The 25,318-nt window shown below is 53.4% G+C and overlaps 2 protein-coding genes across 13 annotated transcripts in view; one reads left to right on the top strand and one right to left on the bottom strand.

The window, feature by feature from the left end:
- Positions 1 to 1,344, bottom strand: part of LUC7L (LUC7 like) — a 46,703-nt gene extending 45,359 nt beyond the window's left edge. For 2 of the 4 annotated variants that reach the window (XM_045459995.1, XM_045459993.1), the window contains exon 1: positions 1,018 to 1,279. The gene's annotated coding sequence lies outside the window, so the exon portion shown is untranslated. Of the gene's footprint in view, positions 1 to 1,017 lie in introns of all 4 variants that reach the window. The other 2 variants (XM_045459991.1, XM_045459994.1) reach the window with 2 other exon arrangements.
- Positions 1,345 to 1,368: 24 nt separating this feature from the next.
- On the top strand, positions 1,369 to 24,155 carry FAM234A (family with sequence similarity 234 member A). 9 transcript variants are annotated; one of them, XM_045459968.1, is made up of 13 exons: positions 1,413 to 1,762; positions 2,001 to 2,112; positions 15,049 to 15,349; positions 18,524 to 18,640; positions 18,945 to 19,136; positions 20,138 to 20,334; positions 20,585 to 20,717; positions 20,987 to 21,116; positions 21,470 to 21,610; positions 21,941 to 22,016; positions 22,244 to 22,405; positions 22,864 to 22,966; positions 23,058 to 24,155. In XM_045459968.1, the coding sequence occupies exons 3-13, from the start codon at positions 15,082 to 15,084 to the stop codon at positions 23,267 to 23,269; spliced, it is 1,731 nt and encodes a 576-aa protein (XP_045315924.1). In that variant the 5' UTR covers positions 1,413 to 1,762; positions 2,001 to 2,112; positions 15,049 to 15,081; the 3' UTR covers positions 23,270 to 24,155. The 9 variants fall into 9 exon arrangements, with proteins under 9 accessions (XP_045315931.1, XP_045315927.1, XP_045315924.1 ...); XM_045459972.1 differs by having other exon boundaries at positions 1,415 to 1,762; positions 20,138 to 20,268; XM_045459975.1 differs by lacking the exons at positions 1,413 to 1,762; positions 2,001 to 2,112 and adding an exon at positions 1,369 to 1,399 and having other exon boundaries at positions 20,138 to 20,268.
- The last annotated feature ends 1,163 nt before the right edge of the window (positions 24,156 to 25,318 follow it).

Raw genomic sequence — 25,318 nt, 5'->3', positions numbered from 1 at the left:
CCCTCGAGTTCCCAGTGCTCCTGTAAAAAGCCCTGGTCTCCTTAGACCCTTCCCCTATATGAGAATTGAGAATTCGATCTGCAAGCATTTACTTGTCCAGTTAATTACTCTGCTCCAGAAGCATAACTTCCTGTATCTCTCTGAGAGAGCCAAGTGGCTAAACCTTGGATTAGGTGCCTAGGTACTGGGGGGAACAGAGTGTTCTCTTTCCAGCTATTTACATTTCAAGGAATGAGAACCAGGAACTTGGAGACAGCTCCAGGTCCTAAAAGTCTAGACAAGAGACAGTAGGGCTCTCTGGCCCCTGGAGAAACTCATTTACATGGATTTACAAGGAGCGGAGTAGGGCGGAGACCCCTTTCTAGAGGGGAGGAGGGCATCTACCTCTTCCCCTTAATAAAAGCAGAAAAGTTACTTTTCCTCATCCCTCACCTGTGTTGCAGGGCCACTCCTGTAAGAAAAAATTCCACTGGTTATCCTTGTATTTCCCTGGGGGGTAAGGCTTGGAAGGAGGAGGTGTGAGGGACTCAACATGCTTATTATTACAAGGGGGCAAGTAGTAAGAAATCTTATCTGATCCAGAACACCTCCTGTGAGCATTAGGATGAAATTAATTAATAAAGACACTCGTGCATATCCAGATTTTTAAAAAATATGGCCGGTGCCTCTGCACATTGCTGGGGAAAAGAGACACTAACTCAATAAATGTCACTAGAACTCCAAGTTATCCGAATGATGAAGAAAATGAAATTACCTCCTTACACCACACTAAATCTATTCTAAATCGAATTTAAAACTTAAATGTTAAAATGAGTACTTTAAAACCATTAGAAAAAACGGGGAGACTTATTGGGGGTAGGGAAAGGTTCCTTAAACAAGGCACAAAAAGCACTAATCATAAAAGATTGACACATTTTTCTATATTAAAATAGAAACTTGTGGCCACCAAAGGCACCATAAGCACCAAGACGCCAACGGCGACATTCACCACGCGCATCAAGGGCGGAGGCTTCTTACCCTAAACCCAGCGCAACGAAACCACAGAGGAAGGCGCACAAAAAGTGCAGCAACGGCAAGAGCAGGCACTGCAGGGGAAACGTCGTGGCCGGCAGAACGCGGGCACAGATACTCAAACCCGACGAGGCAGAATAAAGCCACAGGAGGTCCCACCTCAAAGCCAGGGACCCACGAGGCCCGCGCGGCCGCGGCGCCCGACCCCCACGCGAGCCGGCTCCACGCGCGGCCCCAGGCCCACTCGACTCGGCTGGGCCGCGGCCATGACCCGTTGCTCCTCCACAGCGCCCCGCCGCAGGGTCGGAAGCCGGTCGGCGCGCTTCCGCCTCCGCTCCAGCCGGCCGGAAGTGACGTCCGGGGGCGGGACTGAGGAGTGCGCCAGCAGGTGAGTGAGCGCGGCCTCGTCCTCCTCGCGCGTGCGCGCGGTGGGGCTCGCGCGGGGCCCCGCCTCTTCGCTGGCGATCGCACCTCTCCGCCTCGGCGATCGGGCCCCGAGAGACTGCAGCCCAGAGGGGCCCTGCCCACGCTGTGGCCCGCTCTCTCAGCACCGGGCCCACGCGTGTTCGTGCAGCGGTGTGGGTGGAAAGGCTGCCGCCGGAGCCAATCAGCCCTCCAGTCCTCCCCCCAGCGGGTCAGCAGGTCCGACTCCCGCAGCCCGGGCTTCAGTGGCCGTCAGCTCAAGCCCCAGTTTTCCCAAAGACAAGATTTGCTCCCAGTAAGAAACTGCCCGTCCCACGTTGGCGGCACAGTAAGTAAGCCAGCCTTTACTGTTTGTGTTACTGAGGGTGCTGCATCGGTTGCCTGAATATAATTAAAAATACGAAAACAGAATGGGCGTGAGAATTCTCTCGCCAGAGTCAGAAATCCCCTAGGTCCTCTCATCAGGACCTGCCTGTTAGACCGGCAAAGCAACCCAAAGCTCAGCTGACATCTACCCTTGTATGGGGGAGATCACTCACCCAGACCCAGTCTGTCTTACTGAACAGAAGAAGCAAAGCACAGTTTGAAACGGAAAGGGGCACTGCGGCTGTGAAAGAGTTCCTTGCTGCCCTGTGAACCGACTGGCGGTGACAGTCTGACCTTGAGCACACTGATCAGGTATCAGAATAGGTCATTGCAATTACTTTCGGGTGCTGTTAGAAACCGTGTGATTTCAGCTAAGGAGCTTGTGTTATGCGCTCACCTCCACGCACTGGCTGGCAATGTCTTTTCGACGCCACCACCGGATTGCCCCACTTCCTTCATTGGAAGGATCTCACGGGGAGCATGCAGTTAGAGCAGCTTCTGTTAACAAATACCGAGTGCCTGTTGGGTGCCCGGCATTGTTCTAGGTGCTGAGGGTGTAGCCCTCAACAAAACAGAATTCCTGCCCTCAATGAGCTCCCATTTCTACGGAAGGATACAGATAATAAGCGAAATATAGAGCATGCTAAAGACAAAATACAGAGCAGAGAAGGATGAAATGGAAATGCCCCGACTATCGAGTGGATGTTTGTGTGTTTTTACCCGTTCTCTGGTCCTTTTTTGCACTGATTAGAATGCTTGTCCTGCCTGGTGTGGCAGTCAAAGGAAATAAAATCTGCCTTAGAGTTCAGGAAAAAGGCTGCTCCGTGCTATTTTCCGGACAAACTATAAAAATTATTTTGTGTAGGGGCGCCTGGGTGGCGCAGTCGGTTAAGCGTCCGACTTCAGCCAGGTCACGATCTCGCGGTCTGTGAGTTCGAGCCCCGCGTCGGGCTCTGGGCTGATGGCTCAGAGCCTGGAGCCTGTTTCCGATTCTGTGTCTCCCTCTCTCTCTGCCCCTCCCCCGTTCATGCTCTGTCTCTCTCTGTCCCAAAAATAAACGTTGAAAAAAAAAATTTTAAAAAAAAAATAAATAAATAAATAAAAATTATTTTGTGTAATAGTTACTTGTCCGAAATGCACAGAGGTGTTCACCCTTAACTTATGCTTGGGAGGCACTGTGAACTGTGCTGAATCACTTTAAAAATCTGTGCGGTTGTGAAGGAAGGGACCTGTGTGTGGAGGCTTGTGTGCGCTGGCCGCATATGCTGTGATACATTTGCCTTTATCCAGGAACTGTGACCTTAAAATTTGTTCTCATTATAAGATGAGTGAGGGCCTGTTCTGGGTTTTCAGATTGCTTACTTGGTGAAGAGAGGAAATACTTGTTCATCTGTAAACAACAGAACACTGTAGCTGTCATTGTCTGGCTTCTGCTTGGCTCAGCCAAACATTCCATGCTGCCTGGCTGGATATTGTGGGTGCCTTTCAAATGCCTCATGCTGAACTGCTGCCAGAATATTTGGCCCACTCTTGGCCATGACACAGGCTCCCTAATGGGAAAGACGTTCGTAAACGACTTGTGTGTCTAACAAGCAGCTTTACGGACACTTGCTATAGAGTTGGTTAGCGATCACAGACCCTGAAGCGTCAGCAGAGATGGTCCCTGAAATACAGAAGACAGTCGTGCTGCATTACCGCCTCTTCTGGCCCAGGGACGGGGCCCACAAAGAGCTCCCATCCCATCTAACTGACCTTTGCTGCATCTACCGTGTGTTTGTACGGCGAGTGGGCGAGTGCCACAGAGCCTTCCGGCCCTAGAAGGTTCTCCGTCTGCCCTGGGGGCGTCGTGAGTGCTCTGGGGTGGAAGGCGGCTAACCCGGATCAGTGGTGCTCACATAGAACTTCCTAAGGGTTGGGGCGCCTGGGTGGCGCAGTCGGTTAAACGTCCGACTTCAGCCAGGTCACGATCTCGCGGTCCGGGAGTTCGAGCCCCGCGTCGGGCTCTGGGCTGATGGCTCAGAGCCTGGAGCCTGTTTCCGATTCTGTGTCTCCCTCTCTCTCTGCCCCTCCCCCGTTCATGCTCTGTCTCTCTCTGTCCCAAAAATAAATAAACGTTGGAAAAAAAAAATTTAAAAAAAAAAAAGAACTTCCTAAGGGTAGACGCTGGTCTAGCTGGGGCTTGGAGAGACAGGGCTTCCCAGGCAGGAGGACCAGTGCATGGGAAGTGTTGACAATCAGTAACCCTTCCTGGTCAAGTCACAGCACAAGCCAAGAGGGCAAAGGCAGTTCACAAGCCAGACGGCACAAAGGCTCAGTGAATATGTGACGAGATACAGAATATTCTGTTCTGTATGATTCTTACCTTTAAGATAATCTCACGGAGGGTGCTTGGGTGGCTCAGTCGGTTAAGTGTCCGAATTTGGCTCGGGTCATGATCTCGTGGTTTGTGAGTTCGAGCCCCACATCGGGCTCTGTGCTGACCGCTCGGAGCCTGGAGCCTGCTTCGGATTCTGTGTCTCCCTCTCTCTCTGCCCCTCCCTGCTTGCACTCTGTGTCTCTCTCTCAGAAATAAACATTAAAAAGAAAAAAAATTTTAAGATAATCTAATGGAGCATGAATTAGGGCAAGAGGGCCCTAGCAGAAAGACATGAATGTACTGTACTCCCACCCAGACTTTAAGAGCAAAAAATTCTAGTGATACAGTGGGGGGTGATCTTTCAGTTTCTTTTAAGCTGTCCGTTTTACACATCCTTTCAGTTTCTGTGACTGGTGAAGCTAGATGGTAAAGTCCATCTATAATCCGAGCTTTTCCCCAAGTTTTCCCTACATGTTTTCTTCATTTAAAAAGCTCATCTGAGGTGCCTGGGTGGCTCAGTCAGTTGAGCATCCAACTCTTAATTTCAACTCAGGTCATGATCCCAGGGTCATGGGATCAAGCCCCTCATTGGGCTCTGCACTGACAGTGTGGAGCCTGCTTAGGAATCTCTCTCTCCCTCTCTCTCTCTGCTCCTCTCCCACACGGGGGCTCATTCTTGCTCTCTTTCTCTCTCAAATTAAAAAAAACAAAACAAAACCGAACAAAAACTTATCTGTTCCCTCGAAGCCTCACCTCTGCTCTCTGAAATGCATTTCTCTCTCTCTCTTTCCCTCTCATTGTTTAATGTGCCAGGACACTTTCTTCCTCTTGTTTTATTTATTTAAGTTTGCAGATGCCCTTGATTAAAATAATGTCCCCTTTGTAAAATTGTCGCCCTAGTGAGGCTGAGTAACGGCAGAAGGAGATACTCTTCTGAGTGATGGGTGGCATGCGTTTGGCTGTGCTAAGTTATGGGCAAATGGAAATGGCCCTCACTCTTCCTTATTCCCTCGCAGAGACAAAACTGTAGTACCAAGTTATTCTCAAAATTCTCCTATAAAACCAAAGTTATGACTTTAAGACATGCAGTTAAAACTAAACAAAAATTTTACTTAGTTTAAAACGATTTTTTTTTTTTTTCTCTTTCAACGTTTTTTATTTATTTTTGGGACAGAGAGAGCAGAGCATGAACGGGGGAGGGGCAGAGAGAGAGGGAGACACAGAATCGGAAACAGGCTCCAGGCTCCGAGCCATCAGCCCGGAGCCCGACGCGGGGCTCGAACTCACGGACCGCGAGATCGTGACCTGGCCGAAGTCGGACGCTTAACCGACTGCGCCACCCAGGCGCCCCTAAAACGATTTTTTAAGTGCACAAACTACCTTTTAGATCTGAAGCAGAAATCAAGAGTTGGGCGCTTAACCTACGGAGCCACCCAGGCGCCCAAGCCCTTGCTAGAATTTTAATGCTTTCTTTGTCCATTAAAAAAACAATTAGGGTGAGACTTTTCTAATTTAAGTTTTCTTTTCTCTCTGACTCAGCAAACTGTTCCTAGAGAAAGAGCCTTTGCAGGATAAGGAGGCGCCTTTTCTGCAAATACTGTAGTTTTCCTGCCCCCTTGAAGAGTTGATGATCTGCCTGAACTGTTGTTTGACTTCATTCTTCCCTGTGATCAGAGTTTCCACCTGGATGGAAAGCCCGTGTTCAGGTGGAGGACAGGGGTGGCGGCCACGGTGGCCTTGAACAGACACACCCACAGTGGCTCCCTGGAGCCACGAGAGTGATGTGTGGGAGAAACCAGACATGTTCACGTCACTCCAGGCTGTCCTAGAGTACCTTCTTCCTTGATGTGTCTCATATTGATATATTTTCTTTTTTATCTCTCACATTTCTCTTCGTTGCTTTGCTTTTTACTTGAAATTAAATTAAAAAGTAGGATTGTAGTTACCATGGATAACTCAGAATTTATGGGAGAAGATTCCAGTCAATGACAGTCTCAAAAATACTGTGAGTCATTTTCTGTTTTCTGTCCTCAGGATCACCAACTTGTTAGATGTAACAGAAAAGAATATCGGATGCAAGTGAGATAAAGATGCAGATCTCTTTTTGTGTTTTTAATGTTTATTTATTTTTGAAAGAGAGAGACAAAGTGTGAACAGGGGAGGGGCAGAGAGAGAGGGAGACAGACTCCGAAGCAGGCCCCAGGCTCTGAGCTGTCAGCACAGAGCCTCCGACGCGGGGCTTGAATCCACGAACCGTGAGATCATGACCTGAGCCGAAGTCGGACGCTTAACCGACTGAGCCACCCGGGTGTCCAACAGCTTTTATTTTAGAAAAAAGGGTCTTAATTCCATTTTGGTAGCTGGAAAGTGTTCATTTAATTTCTCCCTCTCACACATACGCACACAAATACGGAATGTTTTCCTTTTGAATTTACTGAATTGGTGCTAACATATGTTAACAGTCCCCAAGGACTTCCCTTCTGCTTCTCACATTTAATTTCACTGGCATCTAGATGAACATTTTGACCCCAGGTGGGACTTGGCAGAGGCCTCTGCTAAGTGGGTGTGGCTATTTAAAACCCATCAGTCTGTGCTAGCAAATGAGAAAGAGAGAGGGGGGGGGAGAGAGAGAGAATCCCAAGCAGGCTCCATGCTGTCAGCACATAGCCCAACACTGGGCTCCAGCTCACAAACCGTGAGACCATGACCTGAGCCGAAATCAAGACTTGGACACTCAAATGACTGACCACCCAGGCACCCCTCTTATTCTCTCTTTAGGCAGAGTTTAACAACAGAAGTTGCACTTTGAAAAAGGGAAAAAAGCCTGGAGTTCATAGACATACATGGCTTGGGGAGAAATCTTGGGTGCTTTATTTTTCAGTCTGTTCAGATCAGGGTGGCACTTTGAGCCGCTTCTCCTACTTAGGTTGTGACCAGGTGTCCCACCGTGCCCCAGACTCCGAGCTGGGAGGGAGGAGGTTTGTCCTTCTAAGTGGGCCCCTCGGCTCCAGCGTTGTCCTCGGCTCTCCACAGGTGACACGCAGACCCCGCCCGGCACTGCCTGCCGGTGCTTTGAGGCTTCTCTGCTGACCCTGCTCCTAAAGGCAGGCCAGAGTGAGTACACGCTCTGCGGAGTCCGGAAGCTTCTCTGCTTCCAGCAGAGAAGAATCTGGTATCGTATTCCGGATCCTCCGCCAGATCTCTGTTCGCCCTGCAGGGTCTCCGGGTGGTGGAGGGCTGAAGGCACGTCTGAGTCAGGGAAGGGTGCAGGTATGCAGTCAGACGAGGCTGCAGACCAGGCGGGGCGTCCGGTTGGGGTAAGACTGCATCGAGAAACACTATGTTCTTTCCTCTGAAGGTTTTCTCCTTCGGGACAAGAAAGCCTGAGAAGTGTCCAGAAGTCATAGGAAAGTGCAAAGTACTCACTCTGGGAGCCCACCCATACGTCATGTTAGGGTTACACTGGGATTGAGAAACCTTTGGGCTATTGGCTTATGCCTGATTTTAATCTTCCAGAGTGCACACACTCTTTCTTTCTTTTCTTTTCCACACCCCCTTTCTGAAGCAAGCCTTCGTGTGCTGGGTAGAGGATACAGGATACTCGGCAGCGAAAACTCGCGTCCTTTGGGCACTTACATTGTCACTATGTTGTTGGGCTTTCATGACCCTTACGAACTCCGGCATTTGCTTTGCGCTCTGCGTGTTTTGGGGAACCTCTGTAAGCGAGTTAGGCTGAAGAACTACACGTATCTTCCTTTGCCACTGTGGGAAGGGAGAGGGTTGCTTGCGGTGGTTTTCAGAAAGCTGGGCGTTATTCTGTTTTGTTTTTGTTTTTGTTTTTGTTTGTGTTTTTTTAGGGCATTGTCTTGAAATAGAGAACTGTGGCAGGTCAGAGATTCCGCTGTTGGATCAGAGGCACCGCAGAACTCCACTGCTGTTGACGTTCCACCAAAACCAAACCAAACAAAGCACAGAGACTTCCCTGGCGTTAGAACAAAAGAGCTCCGTGTAAGGGAGCTTAGAGGCGTCACCATGGCCGCCTGTGGGGAAGCTGGCTCTTCCTCTTGGCGCGTATGATGCTCTGACCCCCGCCCTCTCGCCAAAGGCTTTCTTTTTTTAACTGTTTGTTTTGAACTAATTATAGACGCACAAAATGTTACAAAAATCATGCAGAGTCGTCCTCATGCCCTCCAAAGGTCTTACATAACTGAACAGTTATCAAAAGCAGGAAATTGACCTTGGCACAAAGCACTTAGCTAGGGTGCAGACCTCACTCCCTCCCATCTCACCAGTTTTTACATGCACTCGTTTGTATGTGTGTCTGTGCGAATTTTTATCACCGGTAGGTATTTGTGCAGCCAGCAGGACAATCCAGATATAGAACTGACCCATCAGGACAAAAGACTCCCAGACCACTGCTCCATACCTGCTCCCCCATCCCTTCCTAGTCACCCAGTTGATGCACGAGGCGGCTGTGCCTGTGCTGTGCCCTAGAGACCCCAGCTCAGCTCCAGGGTTCTAGAGGCGAAGAGCTGCTGGATGTAATTTACTGTCATTTCCTGAAAGAGTCGACAGTGGGGTTATCCTCTCTCCGTCTGTCCACCTCAGCTGTTTTTAGGTAAATAAACTCACATTATTGGGTTGGGTATGCGGTCCCTACTTAGTTCTCTCTCAAAGAATGGAAACCTTCAGAGAAGGATCACAGTAACTTTTATTTGTTAATGAAGTGGCTTTTTTTTTTTTTTTTTAATTTTTTTTTCAACGTTTATTTATTTTTGGGACAGAGAGAGACAGAGCATGAACGGGGGAGGGGCAGAGAGAGAGGGAGACACAGAATTGGAAACAGGCTCCAGGCTCCGAGCCATCAGCCCAGAGCCCGACGCGGGGCTCGAACTCACGGACCGCGAGATCGTGACCTGGCTGAAGTCGGACGCTTAACCGACTGCGCCACCCAGGCGCCCCTTTTGTTTTTTTTTTAAGTTTATTTATGTAGAGAGAGAGAATGTGTGTGTCTCCAAGCGGAGGAGGGGCAGAGAGGGAGTGGAGGGGTGCCGGGAGAGAGAGAAAGAGAATCCCAAGCTGACTCAGCACTATCAGCACAGAGCCCGACATGGGGCTCTATCTCACGAACCAGGAGATCATGACCCGAGCCGAATTCCAGTCGGACACTTAACCCACTGAGCCACCCAGGTGCTCTTGTTATAAAGTATCTTTAATTTCACTGGGACAAAGTCTTGGAACTCTATTAATGATTAAGGAAAGAAGAAGAAAGAAATTGTTCAGAGTAATCCAAGGGAGCCGGTGGTGGATATAGGAACATTCAGCGGCTGCTTGCTCTTACAGAGACGGCAGCTGGAGCCGGTTCAGCCTCGAGTCATAAAGGATTGGGGTTGGAATGTCCCGGGACATTCCAGCCAGGTGGTCCCGGCACCCTGCACTTGAACCCTCCATTCACAGCTGCTTGTGTTTCCTCTGCATTGGCCCCAGCCCTACCGACACCCGCTCCATACGAAGCCTTTTGAATTTTCAAAGACGTCACAAGGCGAATTTAAATCTCACTTTTCAGGACTGTTTATTAATTGATCCCAGTATAAACATGACCCTTGTAACCCTTTGCTCAAGGTGAGGCCTTGGTGTTGCTCACAGTGTAACAATGTCGCCAGGCAATGAGGTGGCTCAGCCTAGGACTAGGTAGCCCACATGTACCATTTTTGTGTTACTTCTCCACGTTTGAAAGAAGTTTTTCCTTCGGGATACCAGATAGGGTTTGTTCTCTTTTTCTGTAGGACTTTGTGCTGTGTGTGCCTGCTGCCGTCTCCAGGCCTCTCTGGGGCCCCGGGCGAAGGCATGGGGGAGGGGAAGGGCACCTGCGATGCCGGAAAGCCCAGCCCGAGACGTGCAGAGCCGATGGTTTGAGGGGTGCCCAGCCTGTCTTGGGAGGAGCCCACAGTGAGGGGCCATGCAGTGTCCGGGGGCCAGGGAGCCTTATCCCAGCTGGACCGCTCCCGTGGCCGTGGTCTCATTGTGGTCTTGGGCACCTGGTGTCCCTGGACGTCCACTCATGTCCTGAACGTGGTTCTCCAGTCTTCCCATCAATCTGGGTACAGTCCAATCTCTTTTCAACAAAGTGCCTTTCTATCTAAATTTGCTAAGATCTCTTGAGCAAGGAAGAAGCTTGCAGACACAGAGGCGAGGTAATATGCCCCAGATAGGGGGTGAACCTCCAGGTCCAGCCGCTCCGCTGGACTGTGCCCTTCCTCGTGACTTAAATTAAGAAGAAAGAAATTAATTCTTTTATTTTGGTGCTAATAATCTTTCTCTTTTTTTAAACTATCATATTGGTTTTATTTTTGTCATCGACAACATGCACAACACTGGAATTGTGTTATTTTACTTAATGTCCATAGATATGCACTAAAAATGTTTACATTTAAGAAAAATCACACATTATGTAAGTCCTATGTAAACATAACCCCTTTTCAATATGTTTTCCTGCTTTGTTTCACACATAAATAGCGGTTTACAAAGTTATAAAACTATCAGTTTTTTTAATTTTTTTAATGTGTATCTATTTTTGACAGAGAGACAAAGCATGAGCAGAGGAGGGGCAGAGAGAGAGGGAGACACAGAACCCAAAGCAGGCTCCAGGCTCCAGGCTCCAGGCTCCAAGCTGTCAGCACAGAGCCCAACAAGGGGCTCAGACTCATGAGCCATGAGATCATGACCTGAGCCAAAGTCGGACGCTTACCTGACTGAGCCACCCAGGTGCCCCAAAACTGTCAGTTCTTACGGCCCAAAGTACATACAGGTTCTGGAGCATGACAGAATGTTCTCTTTATGATTATGATTTTTGTTTTGTTTTGTTTTGTTTTGTTTTGTTTTGTTTTGTTTTGAGAGAGTGAGAGCATGAGCAGAGAGAGGGGCAGAGGAGAGAGAGAGAGAGAGAGAGAGAGAGAGAGAGAGAGAGAGACTCCCAAGCAGGCTCCATGCTTAGCATGGAGCGCAGTGCAGGGCTCAATCCCACGACCCTGGGATCATGACCTGAGCCACAGTCAAGAATCGGACACTCAACTGCCTGAGCCACCCACAAGCCCCCTCTATGATGATTTCATAACTAACAACATGTACTGTTACAGTGCTTATCTCAGTCCAATGACTTATAACAGTTGGTGGAGTGTGTGACTCTTGATCTCAGGGTCGTGAGTTAGAGCCCCATGTCAGACACAGATTACTTTAAAAAAAATAAAAAGTCAAAATAGTCAAATGGCTACGTTTTAAAAACAACAGCAGAGAAAGCTGCTGTTTGTTTGTTTGTTTGTTTTATGTAGACAGAGCTGGAGAGGGGCAGAGAGAGAGAATCCTAAGCAGGCTGTGCTGTCAGTGTAGGGCCCAACGTGGGGCTTGAACTCATGAACCGTGAGATCACGACCCAAGCCGAAATCAGGAGTTGGATGCTTAACCTATGGAGCCCTCTAGGCACCCCAGTTTCAGATCAGTTTGTGCCCTTGCACATGTCTTAGTGGCTGGTTCAGTTTTAGACGCCAACATCTGTCATTTCAAATGATGCTTCCCACAAAAATGTCTCCTACAGCTGCTTCCCTAGCCCACAGCGGTAATGGTTTACTCCCGGCTGAGCCTCTGGGGAGGGGAGCTCACCTCTGGAAGCCCTGGGCTCCTGTTCCCGCGTCTCTGATGCACGGCCAGGTTGTAGATGCCGACAAGAGGCACATCACCCGACCTCCTGTTACTGGTGACCATATGGAGGGTTTTTCCCCTTTCTGCTTCTAAGTCTTGTCATGGAAACAGGCAGTGGTGTGGGAGAAATGTGTGTTCTTTCAGCTGGGCTCCCAATCAAAAGCCAGGTCATTGAGAAAATGACAATATTCCCTCTGTTCTTGCCATGAGATGCACCATTTGGTCTCATTTAGCAACGTAAACCATGCAGGAGAAACAAGGGAATAGTCTGGGCTTAGTTTCCACATAATTTTCGGATTTATCACTCGGCTCTTCTAACCAACTGCGCTAACAGGCCAACTGCTCCAGTCACATTTTAAAAACACACTTTATGCCTGACAGGGCACAGAATGTTTCTGGAGGGAGCCGTAAGAAACCAGTAGCACGCTTCCCCTCAAGCCTGAGGGCCGCGGAAGGGAGTGAGCTTTATACTTCTGCACCTTTCGGAGAGGTATCATGTGTATTTACTGCTGACTTAAAACCCCAAACGACATCTGTAATCGTTGTTTGCCACCGTCTTCTGTTGTTAGTCTTAGGGACCCCTGTAGCTTAGGGATTCAGAGACTGATCAGGGAAGGAGCAGTCCCGCCTCCTTCGCCCTTGTTTGTGCTTTCCCTGAAGGCTGGCAGTGGGAGGTGGGGTCCCCCTCTGCTTCAGGGGCCAGAAGACAGGAGACAACATCCCATTGTCACCAGTGGCGAAGGGGAGTGACCAGAGCCAGAAAAAGGCAGACTTCGTGGCCAGTACTGCTCCACTTGGCTGCTCTCTGGGATCTCCTGCGTAGCATTTAACCACAGCTCCTGCCTGGAGCCACTGCCCACATTGATTTACTCGGGGTGTGGTCAGGGTGTGGCATCAGGATTGTGAAAGTGGTTCTCGGGTGGAAGCGCGGCCAGGAACCGGGGCCAGGGAGGACCTGCGTCCCTCAGCCAGAGCATGTCGCCAGCGGCTTCACGCTCCTTAGTCGCCCGGGCTGCTGAAAGCAGTTTCCCTGGGCAGACTGGTCAGCAGTCGGGCCCATGGCTGTCCAGAGGCTCCTCCCACAAGGTGGGTCTGGGAAACCAGGGCTGTAGGCTGGGTGTGAGTAGTTGTGTCACTCTGAATGGAGGCTCGCTCTTACATAGTCTTGGGGTGCCTTCCCACTGTGCCCTGCTGGACACCCTGCTTCTGACAGATAAGGGCAGCTACAGCTCAGAGACCCTGAGCTTCCTGCCCTGTGTGTTGAAGCTCTGAAGTAAGAGAACGTCACAGATAGAGCTTGTAAAATGGAGTATTTTAGCATTCCGATGTCTCATTCGGTCTTCTGTCCTTTGCCAAAGGAATGTGTGTTGTAAATGCGTCCACTATCCTTCCCTTGCGGACACAGCATCTAGATCTTTCCCGAAGGTCAGGCCTGATCCCAGGTTCTGCTTCCGCTCTTTCCCTAGCTACTCCTCCAGACGCTCCTGCCCCACTCCCCCACCCCATGCCAGCTGCTTGCGTTTAATGAGGTCCTTGGTCATGAGTCATTGTTTGATTCTCTTGTGTCCAACTCATTACCTTGGACAGGCACACCTTTTCTGACTTCCAAGACCTTAAAAGTCATGTCTCTACACTAAGGAGAATGCACACAGATTCGTTTGGTTTCCTTTTTAAATTGGGGCAAAATACACTTACCATTTAACACCTAGAATTTACCATTAGTGACATGGAATACATTCACGGTGTTTTGCAGTCATGGCCACCGTTTTTATCACCCCAGTGGGAAACCCTGCACCCACTAGCAGTCTTCCCCTGTTTGCCTGTCCCCAGCCCTGGTACCCAGCCATCTCCTTTCTGCCATTATGGGTTGGCCTGTTGCGAACAATTTCACGTAAACGGAGTCCTACCACGTGCCGAGTCTGGAGTCTGGGCACCTCACGGAGCCTCGATGTTTCCAAGGTTCATCCATGTTGCAACAGGCGTCGGTGCTGATTGCTTTTTACCGCCGAATACTATTCCATTGTGTGGATTTGCGCGTTTGCTGCATCCATCTGTTGAGGGACATTAGGGTCGTTACAAATTACGAAGCCACGAACGCTTGTTTACAAGTTTTTGTGTGAGTCTGGTTTCGGTTCTGTCGGGTGTATACCTACAAGGGGCGTTGCTGCATCATAGGGTAATTCTGTGTAGACGTCTGAGGAGCTGTCAGACTGTTCTCCACAGTAGCTGCACCAGGTCCCACGTTCTCCACATCCTCACCGACCCTTGCCATCTTCCTTTTCTTTTCTTTTTTAATGTTTACTTATTTATTTTCAGGGAGAGAATGCGGGAGTGGGAGGGGCAGCGAGAGAGAGGGGGAGAAAGAGAATCCCAAGCAGGCTCTGTGCTCAGCGTGGAGCCCGGTGCCGGGCCCGATCTCATGACTGCGAGATCACGACCTGAGCTGGTATCAAGAGTTAGATGTTGGGGCGCCTGGGTGGCGCAGTCGGTTAAGCGTCCAACTTCAGCTCAGGTCACGATCTCACGGTCCGTGAGTTCGAGCCCCGCGTCGGGCTCTGGGCTGATGGCTCAGAGCCTGGAGCCTGTTTCCGATTCTGTGTCTCCCTCTCTCTCTGCCCCTCCCCCGTTCATGCTCTGTCTCTCTCTGTCTCAAAAATAAATAAACATCAAAAAAAAAAAAAAAAAGAGTTAGATGCTCAACGGACTGAGCCACCCAGGCACCCCTCTCTCCCTCTCTCTCTCTCTCTCTCTCTTTTTTTTTTAATTAAAGCTACCCCAACCTTCCCACATGGGCCACCATTTCCATCGGTACCTCAGGCTGGTGGGAGGCAGGTCGGGCGTGCCCAGACCTGCGCTGGCCAGGCTTGTTAATGTGTGACACATGGGTTTATTATTGTCAGCCTCGGCCCCAGCCCCGCCCTGCCCTCCCTGGGCTTGCCGCGGCGTCAGCAGGCAGGAGACACTGGAGTGTGAGGGGTGAAAGTTTTCCCTGCCCGCTGGCTCCACACAACCGGTCTGCCAATTAAAGATTTTCTTAGGTGGCATTTGTGACACCCTAAACATTCGTGGAGCTTTTGTTTCTTGGGCCGGTGGCCCGCAGTCACGGCTGCAGCCGGGCTGAGAGGCCAAACGCAGCGGAGTCCCAGACGGCTGTCCGGTGCGGCAACCTTTTGACTGTCCCTGTTTTGTTGACGCAGTGACCAGGAGTCGCACTCTGGGATGTGCACGCGATGATGGGCAGCAAGGACTTAGAAGCTGAAATCCATCCCCTGAAGAACGAAGACAAGAGGTTGCAGGAGAATCTGGGAAGCCAAACGACAAAGGAGGACAACCTGAAAGGCTTGCCTCGGCAGCCCGGCCTCTCCGGCTGCCGGACAGTGGCGTTTTTTCTTTCACTGTTTGTCTGCCTTTTTGTGGTGTTCGTGGTCTCGTTCATCATCCCCTGTCCGGACCGGCCCGCGTCCCAGGGGACATGGAGGGTCTACTACAACGCAGCAGGTGTGCCTGGGGGTGGGCGGAGGGGAGCGTTGAAGTCCAGGGTGGCCTGCAAGCAAGAATCAGCCCGAAGCGGCTGCCAGTCCCGCGTCCAGGTTTTTCTTGGGACCGTAAGGCCTGTAGAGCACGACCCTGGCAGCGTGGTGGCCGGCTCTCGTTTCAAGAAGGATGGGTTGGGTCAATCAAGGAAAGCCGCCCATTTGGTTACATTTTGGAATTTTTAAAAATTAATAAAACAGCACCGGGCAGCACAGATAGAGGGGAGGCCGTGGTGAACTGAAATCCTCAGATCTGGGAGCCCGGTCTCCTGAAGCACTCCGGCTAACTTGCGGGCGGCTGAGCCGGATCCAGCACACTCGGTGTCTCTCATGAAATCCACAGTGTGGAATCGTGGCCTTTAGGAAAAGCCATCGAGTCAGCCCCACTCGACACTCTGCCTCATCTCACAGTGGGGGCGCCTGCAGCGGGCACACGAGTGGGCACCGCCGAGGCTCCGTGACCGCTGCCGGGGGTGGAAGAGGGGGTTTCTCATCTAACCCCCACAGCCCGTTTTATTCGGGTTTCATGCTTAATTTTGAGAAGGAGGAATAATGTATGGCTCTGTGTTTATTTTTGCAGCTTTTGTGGAGGTATAATTTCTATGTCAAAAGATTCACTTGTTTGAAGTATAGGACTCAGTGATTTTTAGTCAATTCACAGAGCACCTGTGCACCTATCAGCACATTCCCGTTGTGGCAGATTTCCGTCATCCCGACAAGATTTCCTGTCCTCCCCACTCCCCTTCCCCCATCGTAGGCAGCCACTGTTCGCTGTCTGTGTCCACACACTTGCCTTTTCTGGATACTTCACGTGAACAAAGCCACTAGACCTGTATCTGGGAGCCTGGCCTCCCGCACGGAGACAAGTCTGTCCCCCTATTCACGGCATGTCCCCCTGTTCTTTCTGGTGCTGAGCAGGGCTCCTCCATGGGGGTGGGCCGCATCGTTCATCTGTTCACCCACTGGCGGGGATTGGGTTGTTCATCGTTTGGCTTTGCTAACGCTGCTGTGAACATTTACGGACAGTCTTTGCACGGACACGTGTTCTCATGTCTCTTGGGTAGGTTGCTAGAGGTGAAACTGTTGACGCTGATGGTAAGTTCATGCTTAGCTTTCCTGGTAAATGGCGAGCGGTATAGTTATATCGGGCTGGAGAGGATTCTAGATTCTCCACGTCCTTGGTAATACTCGTGGTTATCTGCCTTTCTGGTTCCAGCAGAGGGTATAAAGTGGTGTCCCGTCGTGGTTTTAATTTGAATTTCTCTCGTGACCAGCGATGCTGAGCATCTCTTCACAGGGTGTCTGCCATTCTTGAATCTTCTCTGGTATACGTCTATTCAAATCTTTTGCTCATTTAAAAGATAGGATTTTTTAATTTTTGAGTTATACAAGTTCTTTATATATTGTCGATGTAAGTCTTTTATGAGATACATGATCTGCAAATATTTGCAACCAGTCTGTGGCTTGTCTTTGCACTTTTGTGAAGGTGTCTTCCAAAAAAGCACAAAAGATGTAAATTTTGATGTAGTCAGGTGTATATTTTCTATTATGGATCGTGCTTTTGGTGCCAAGAACTCTGCCTAATTTAAAGCCGTGAAGATTTTTTTTTCCTGTATTTTCTTCCAGAAACTTTATAGTTTTAGCGCTTCACCTTAGGTCCCTAGTCCACATTTCCCCCTAAAGTTTATATATTTATTTATCTCGAGAGAGAGAGAGAGCGAGCATGCGAGCAGGGGAGGGGAAGAGGGAAAGGGAGAGAGAGAATCCCAAGCAGGTTCCACATTGCTGGCATGATCACAAACCTTGAGATTATGACCTGAGCCTAAGTCAGACACTTAACCAACTGAGCCACCCAGGTGCCCCTTTCCAGAAGTTCTAATCATCTCAACAGAAACTCTGTACGTACGGTATTTTCCCGTTTGTATCTGGCTGCTTTCACGGAGTCTAATGCCCTTCGAGCTTGTCCGTGTCGTAACAGGTGTCAGAATCTCCTTCCATTTTATGGGAGAATCTTATATACTGTGTGTGGACTGCATCTGGTTTATCCCTTCTTCTCTTGGTGGACACTTGGCATGTTTCCACCTGGTGGCTGCTGTGAGTAATGCAGTGAACTTGGCTGTGTGGGAATCGAGTCCCTGTTGTCGGTTATTTTGGGTAAAAGTATGAGGTAGTGTCTCCTTATGGTTTTGATTTAATTTCCCTAATTGCTGCTGATGTTGAGCATCTTTCGGGTGCCATGGCTATTTCTCTCTCTTCTTAGGAGACATGTCTCTTCGAGTCCTTTGCCTGTTTTTACACTGGGTTGTGGAGTGACAGGAGTTCTCTCTCCCGTGTATCAGTCCCTCATCAGATATCTGATTTGCAAATATTCTCTCCCACTCTGTGGGTTGTCTTTTCACACTCTTGCCAGTGTCCTTTGATGCACGGAAGTTCTAAATTTTGATGAACTCCAATTTGTCTAATTTTTCTTTTGTTGCCTGTGCCTTTGGTGTCACATCCAAGAAATCATTACCAAGTCCAGTGTCAGGAAGACTTTTCTCTATATTTTCTTCTAGGAAGCTCTTAAATTTAGGTCTTTGATCCATTTGGAGTTCATTTTTGTATATGGTGTAGGATAAGGGCCCAGCTTCATTCTTTTGGTGTTTGATTGGAGTCCTTGAACGAAGGGAAGACGTAGACCCTTACGAGTAGTGGGGTGCGGACTCCTGGACCCCAGACTGATGTCGGGAGGGATTCCTTCCTGAATAAAAGGTGTTCAGAGGACGCATTTGTGCACCCCAGCGTCCTGCTGATGCCTGACATTTCATCTGTCGTGTTCGTGAAGGACACATGTGCTCGGAAGAAGCCGCTGCTCTTATGGCGGCCTCACGCTGGCAGGTGCTAACTGGCGCCAAGCCTCAGGGAGCACAGAAGTAGGTTGAGCCAGGGGCGTGCAGCTGACTCAGTTGGAAGAGTGTGCGACTCTTGATCTTAGGGTTGTGAGTTCAAGCCCCAGCCCATGTTGTGCGTAGAGATGACTTAGGAAAGAAAAGAAAAATTAAAAAAAAAAAAAAAAAAAAGAAGTGAGTCATGTCAGACTTGGCCTGGCCTTTACACCGGGCATGGCCTGAGGACTATACTCTGTGGTTTTCTTTCTCAGTCACCTATGACTTTCTGGCTACAGAAGACATAAACAGGGACAGGATCCAAGACGTTCTCTTTCTATATAAAAATACCAACAGCAGCAACAATTCCAACCTGTCCTGCGCTGACGAAGGTAACTGTTTTTATCTGAAAAAGGAGGAACTTGCTGTGGGTGGAGGGATCCTCCCCCCCTTTGCCACCTTTGAGGAAAACAGATGGTGGCGTTGCTGTAACCCAGCACGTTGCCCTTCCCAGCAGGACTAGGAGGAGACAAGGGGGCAGCCCTGGTCCCAGCACCCTGGCCTCCGTGCGGCTCCTGACCCCATGGGGCCAGGACTAGGGTCCCCGTGAGCCCAGTGGTAGCGGCCTGGGCCCGGGAGTGGGGTGTGGGGAAGAGGGCCTGTCGCGCCCCACAGAGTTGGGTCTCTCCCCTCCAGGCTTTTCTTCCCCCTGCACCTTTGTGGCCGCTGTGTCAGGGGCCAATGGCAGCGTGCTCTGGGAGAGGCCCGCAGCCCAGGACGGCGCCCTTGTGCAGTGTGCTGTCCCACAGCCACAGGGCGGCAGGACATCGTCTGCCTGCATCCTCGTGGGCAGACCCAGTTCCTTCGTCGCTGTGGACGTGTTCACAGGTAGGCGGCTCCACACGGGAGGTCCCACGCCAGGCAGCCCTCAGGAGGTTCAGCCGTGTTCTCGGGGCCAGTGGGCGGGATAGGGAAGACGGTTCCCGGAGTGGGAGGGAGCCTCCGTGGGGACGCTGCCTCCTGGCAGTCACGCCCTGCTACCCTGATGTAGCCGTCACGTTTCACCCTGTCTTGGCACCTCCTGGTTCAGTCTTGCCAGGCCAGCAGAGACGAGGAGCTCAGAGGGGCTGCCCTTCGCAGCACCCAGGCCAGCGCCTGGGTTGAGCCCACAGGGGAGGTCCTGGCCTCCCAGGGCTCTGGATGCACGGTGTCTGTACCCGGGCCTTAATGTAACAGGCTGTGGTTAGCTCCATCCCTCACCAGGGTCTTCTGGAATTCTGCGCCTTGACACTAGATGTGCTGAGCATTAGCATTTCCCTTACCAGTTGTGGTTTTGAGGGTATAGAGGAAAACAAAGAGCAGCCTGGAAAAGTTTAAGAACAGAGGAATTCGTCTTAAGAAAGAGCGTGGACAAGATTGTACCTGGGTAAGAAAGAAGCTGTTCTGTCAGAGCTGGGCTTCTGTGGGTCCAGCCATAAGCACACACCTTCCTTCTCTGCCTCCTGTGCGCAGGCGCCTTCATGGAGGCCAAGGGTCCACCTGTGATCCCAGCGGTAGTCAGGGGTCCTGAGGCGCTTGGGAAGTGTCGAGGTCAAGCCCTGTCCATCCAGGCGGGAGGGTCAGGATTGGCCTTCAGATGTTCTAGAACCAAACGTGAGAAGACATGGATGAAAAACAAAGGAAGACGGAGCTCTTTGGTTCCAGAAACAATGCTTCTGACACCCTGGGGCACGACCGCATCTTGGACAGCCAGTGGTGTGCACGCTGCACTTGCCTTTGCCTTCCCACCGGCGGGCGTTTCTGTTTCTCCGTGTGGGTGCTGTGCGACTGCCAGGACGAGGCAGAAGGGGGTTTGGAGGCCAGCGCTCAAGCGACGTGTTTGGTTTTAGGGGAGACCCTGTGGAGCCACCCCAGTAGCTTCGGAGGGAACGCTTCCATCCTGAGCTCTTTACTCCGACTGCCCGACGTCGATGCTGATGGGGCCCCAGACCTGCTGGTTCTCACCCAGGAGGGGAAGGAGGTACCGCTCCCCCCACCAGCTGGCTCACCGCGGCCCACTCCCCATCAGGCCTCTTCTCTGCCCTTGGTCCGCTCGCACTTCTTGGCAGAACTCGGGTCTCACCATCGGTCAGGGGCCTCACTCAGGGCCCTGTGCTCTTGGCACCTGCCGACCGGCAGGCCGGGGCGGCTCTGTCCCTGCTGGGCAGCTTCGGGGCCTTCCCAAGAACGGCAGAGCCATGTGGACCAGTGCAGCCTCGGGGGTGGGGCCCTGTAGGCTGGCGTGGGGCTGCCAGCGTCTCCCAGGAAGGTTTTACCCCCCCCCTTCTGTGCTACAGGTCAGCGGCTACATCTATTCCGGCAGCACTGGTCACCAGATCGGCCACCGAGGCAGCCTTGGTGTGGGTGGGACCAGTGGCTCCCTCCTCCACGTCACCAGGATGGGTGCTCACTACATCCTTTTCCCTTGCGGTATGTCGTGCCTGCCGTTTCCAGGACTGTCCCTCTCACGGAAGCCACGCCCCTCTGAGAAAGCAGCCTGGGGGTGGGGTTGGGACCGTGGGGAGGCATATCAACTCCTACCCTTACAGGAGAGACACGAGTTGGTCACTGACAGGCTCAGAAACCAGAGGGTCTCCGCACCCAAGGCTCAAGGAGGACACCTGTGTCCCGGCAGCAGGGCTCGTGAGGGGACTCCTTCCTGCCAGCAGCAACTCGAGGCACTTCTGTGTTTCCAACAGCAAGCTCCCTCTGTGGTCGCTCTGTGAAGGGTCTCCATGAGACGGTGACCGGGAGAGGGAGCCCACTGAAGAGAGACCCGCTCTGGGAGGGCATGCTCAACGCCACCACCCACGGGCTGCTTTGGCGCAGGTTGGTCTGGGTGGCGGATGGCACAGGTGGTCCCGTCCCAGTGCTTGGAGCCGTCGAGCAGGCCAAGGGGCGAGGCCCTGCCTGGTGCTGGGCTCCAGGGCTGCCCTGGGCTCAGACTCAGGAAGCGGGGCTACAGCATCTCGGAAAAGGCCAATGGGAAGGTAGGTCCCCGACAGTGGGCTCACCCTCATCTCTGTACACAGCCAGGGTCTTGACTCCTCTTAAACCAGAGAAGGAGGCAGCGTGGGCTGAGCCGGGAGCTGGAGAGACTCAGCCCAGCAAGCAGCCCGTGGGTGTGGGTCCTGCCTGCCTCTGTGTCCCAGCCGCATGCCTCTGGCTCTCTCCTCCCTTAGCCCTGGAGCCATCCGCTACCTGATGACCGTTCCAGGGAAAGTGGGTGAGGACCTCCTCCTCGTGAGTTCAGAAGCCTGTGTGCTGTTGGACGGGCAGGAGCTGGCACCCAGGTGGATCTTCAGCGCAGCCCGGGTCCTGAGGTACGGCGTCTTTCTCCGGGAACCGCGCAGCGATTGCAGGCCAGGCGCGCTCAGCCTGTCCCTTGGTTGCAGCCCTGGGACGAGGCCTGCTGCAGGTTGGGGGGATGCCTGTGTGCTTCTGCCCAAAGCCTCTTGCCCATCACCTGGTGACACCGTGTCACCCCTCCTGCACTGGAGGAGCCGGTGCAGTCCTTCCAGCCCTGGCCTCAGCCTCCATGCTGGCCCTGCTGTGGGCAGGTGTGGCCAAGGGGAAGACCGGGGGGTATACCAGTTCCCAGGTATTTCCTCACAGAGGTCCTGTGCGAGCTCTCCTGCCTTGTCTTCTTGCAGAAGACCCATCCTTGGCTACTACAAACCTGACACCTTGGCTGTGGTCATTGAAAATGGAACCGGCATTGACAGACAGGTTGGCTGCACCTGCTTTCGAGGCCCCACCTTTGTTCATAGTTGAGGGACGTCAGTCTGCACAGCCCACGGGGCCGCTCTGGAAGACAGAGCCGGAACAGGAGAGGCCTCAGCGAGATACCTTGGTGGCCCTCGGGGAGTAGCTCCTCCGGGGCTGGCCTAGCTGGGGCCCGTGGGCCTGTGCAAGCCCCACCTGCAACCCTCTACACTGTCCCCCTCCCACCCTAGATCCTGCTCCTGGACCTCAGCACAGGGGCCGTCCTGTGGAACCAGGCCCTCCCGGGCCTCCCCGGGGACCCGCAGTCCGCCAGCCTGCCAACCGCAGACCACCGCTCAGCCTTCTTCTTCTGGGGTCTCCACGAGCTGACGGGCACCAACCAGACAGTACAGGTGGGGCAGGCGCAGAGGGGACACGCCCATGCCAGGGCCAGAGACCAGAGGCCAGGCTTGGGTGCTGCCGTGAGGCACCCGGGAGCTAAATGGGTGGCTGCATGTGCACACAGAAATAGAAGCCATGGGACGGTGGGTGGGCCGACGTCAGCCTCAAGCAGGTGATGGGGATTGGGGAAGAAGCGGGGGTACGTCACGGAGGGCAGGCGCAGATTTCCAACCGGGGCATTCCTGAGAAGGATCAGGGTCAGGTCAGGAGGAAAGGAATGGCAGGTGGGTGCAGAGCGGAGGACCCTGTGGACACAGCTCTGGGCAGGGTCACTCTGTCACGGTGTCCTGTGACGGCAGGCACAACGTGGCCCGGCAGTGAGCCAGGGACGCTTAGTTTCTCCGATCTGGCGCTGGTGACAGCCACGGGCCTCATCGGCTTCACGCTCCATTGCCGTTTCTTGCTCTAGGAGCCCGGAGACACCCAGCACAGCCTGTACATGTTCCACCCCACTGTGCCCGGCGTCCTGCTGGAGCTGGCCAACATCTCCGCCAACATCGTTGCCTTCCAAGGTGAGCGCGGCCTCGTGTGGGCCGAGGGCCTGCCTCCTGTCGGGTCTCCTCTGGCTGGTCCTGATTGCCGCGACGGCTGTGTCTCCTGTAGCGGTCCTGTTTGAGCCAAGCCGCCACGCTGCCTACGTCCTCCTGACGGGCCCCACTCGCCAAGACGCTCCCGGCGTGGTCTCTGTAGCCAAGCACAAGGTGCGGGACCTCGTCCCGAGCAGTAGGGTGGTTCGCCTGGCCGAGGGCGGGCCCGACAGTGACCAGGCGGTCCGGGACCGGTTCTCCCGCCTGCGGTACCGCAGCGAGGCCTAGACGCCTGGTGGCCAGCGAGGTGCGAGAGGCTCCAGCTGCTGAGATTAAACACCGTGGGACATCGGTCTCTCGCTCGGTTTGCATGCTGACCCCTCTCGTCTCCGTCGTGCCCAGGGACGTGCGTGGGTGAGGGGACGGCCGGGCCTCTCCCTCATGCGCCGCACACCACGTCCCCGCAGGTCCTCGCTCTGCCCCACTGGGGTCCTGCTCATGGCCGGCTGCCTTCACCGTGGCCTCTCTGGGCTGCCTTGGGCACAGCTGGGCCCTACAGCACCACTCTCACTTGTCCACACCTGGCTGGAGGGGCCGGGGCTTTGGGAAGAGCCCCAGCCTACAGAAGTCCCCTCCCTCGTCCCATCTGCACCCACCCTGTCTGCACATCTCCCTGGGGCCTGCGGTGGCCTCAGGGCAACAGCCGGGCCCTGAGGCCATTCCAGCTTCTGGCCTTTCTCAGAGCAAAGGGGGGGGCTAGACTCTGGTGTGGTTGGTGGACACTTGCCCTGGGGGCCCCTCTGACAGGCCCGTGGGGAATGGGATGCCTTGGAGCCGTGAGGCTGGCCTGCTGCTCGTGGATGCGCCGAGGGGCATTTTCACCCCTGTGTTGTGAATGTCGCGAGGAACCGGCCGTAAGGCCCACACTGGGGTCAGTCTGTACCCCGTCAACACACACTGGAGCTGCTTGTCCCTCGGGGGTCCCCACACCCCTGGCCAGTGCCTGGCCTCCTCCTGGTGCTCAGAAGTCCTTGGCCGGCAGTGTCACCTGATGCAGGACTCACCTCTGTGCCTTGCTGTGCCCCAGGCCTACCGCGGTGCTGTGTGGGGCTCAGTGTGCCCTGATGACCCTGAGTACCACCGGAAGAAGCCGGAATAAATGATTTGCACTGTCTGAGAGCATGCGCCTCATGTGTGTCTGCTCCAAAGGGGTGAAGGGGATTCGGTGCTGGTCAGGCTGCTGGATCGCGGAAGAGGTGGGGGACCCTCTACCCGGTTCCCGTCCAGATCAGCAGTGGGGGCACGAGGAGCTTTGCTTCTTGGCCTGTAAGTGCAGCTCAGGTTCGAAGACCCCTCCCTGGGGGCGCCTGGGTGGTGCAGTCGGTCAAGCCTCCGACTTCAGCCAGGTCACGATCTCGCGGTCCGTGAGTTCGAGCCCCGCGTCGGGCTCTGGGCTGATGGCTCAGAGCCTGGAGCCTGTTTCCGATTCTGTGTCTCCCTCTCTCTCTGCCCCTCCCCCGTTCATGCTCTGTTCCTCTGTCCCAAAAATAAATAAACGTTGAAGACCCCTGCCTGGTCTCTCCAGTTCAAGTCAGGAACCCAGCCTGTGGACGTGGATATGCCCCCAGCAGGACAGGCAGGGTCCCCTGAGCACCCCTGTGTGCTCCAAGGGCAGCTGTGCAGGCAGCAGGAGCCTGGGCAGGGGGGGCTTCAGGGAGACACAGCTCTGGAACCGAGGTGAGGGCGGTTATCCGAGAATCCTGCGGGAACCTCCTGTGTGCCCCATTTCCCGGCTGCACAGACAGGAGCCTGGGAGGGACAACGCGGGGGGCACCCTCTGCCACGGAGCAGGCCCCTCGTTGCGAGAGAAGCCGCCCAGTCCGCACAGCCTCAGGCCCCGCAGGGTTGTGCTGGCAAGTCCACGGATGAGAATCCCCGAGAGTGCTGCAGGGCTGGGGGCCGCCCGCAGCAGTGCCGGAGGAGCCTGAGCGGGAGGAGGGACCCCCGCCCACCCCCCATCCCCCACCCCCGCAGGGCCCGGGGCCGGGGGCAGGGGTTAGGCGCGGGCTCCAGGAGAGGCCCGCACTGGGGGGCATCTCGCTCCGCGGACTTGTGCCTCCGATCGCTCTGAGGCCCTGACCCACGCCAGGCTCCCTGGGACTCGGGCCTGGCCAGGAGTTGCTGACCGGCACCAAGGGCCCGCCCTCCCCGCTGGAGCACTCGGCCATCCTTGTCCTGCCAGAGCACGGACGCCGTTCCCCACCGTCTCCTCTGAAGACCCGCGAGTCTGCGCCTGAGTCCTCTGCTCCCCACGTGGCACCCTGCGTGCCGACGTCT

Source organism: Leopardus geoffroyi, chromosome E3, assembly GCF_018350155.1.
Source record: "Leopardus geoffroyi isolate Oge1 chromosome E3, O.geoffroyi_Oge1_pat1.0, whole genome shotgun sequence".
Lineage (NCBI taxonomy): Eukaryota > Metazoa > Chordata > Mammalia > Carnivora > Felidae > Leopardus > Leopardus geoffroyi.
The sequence above is the reverse complement of the archived record's forward strand: the minus strand, read 5'-3'. Positions and strand labels throughout refer to the sequence as shown.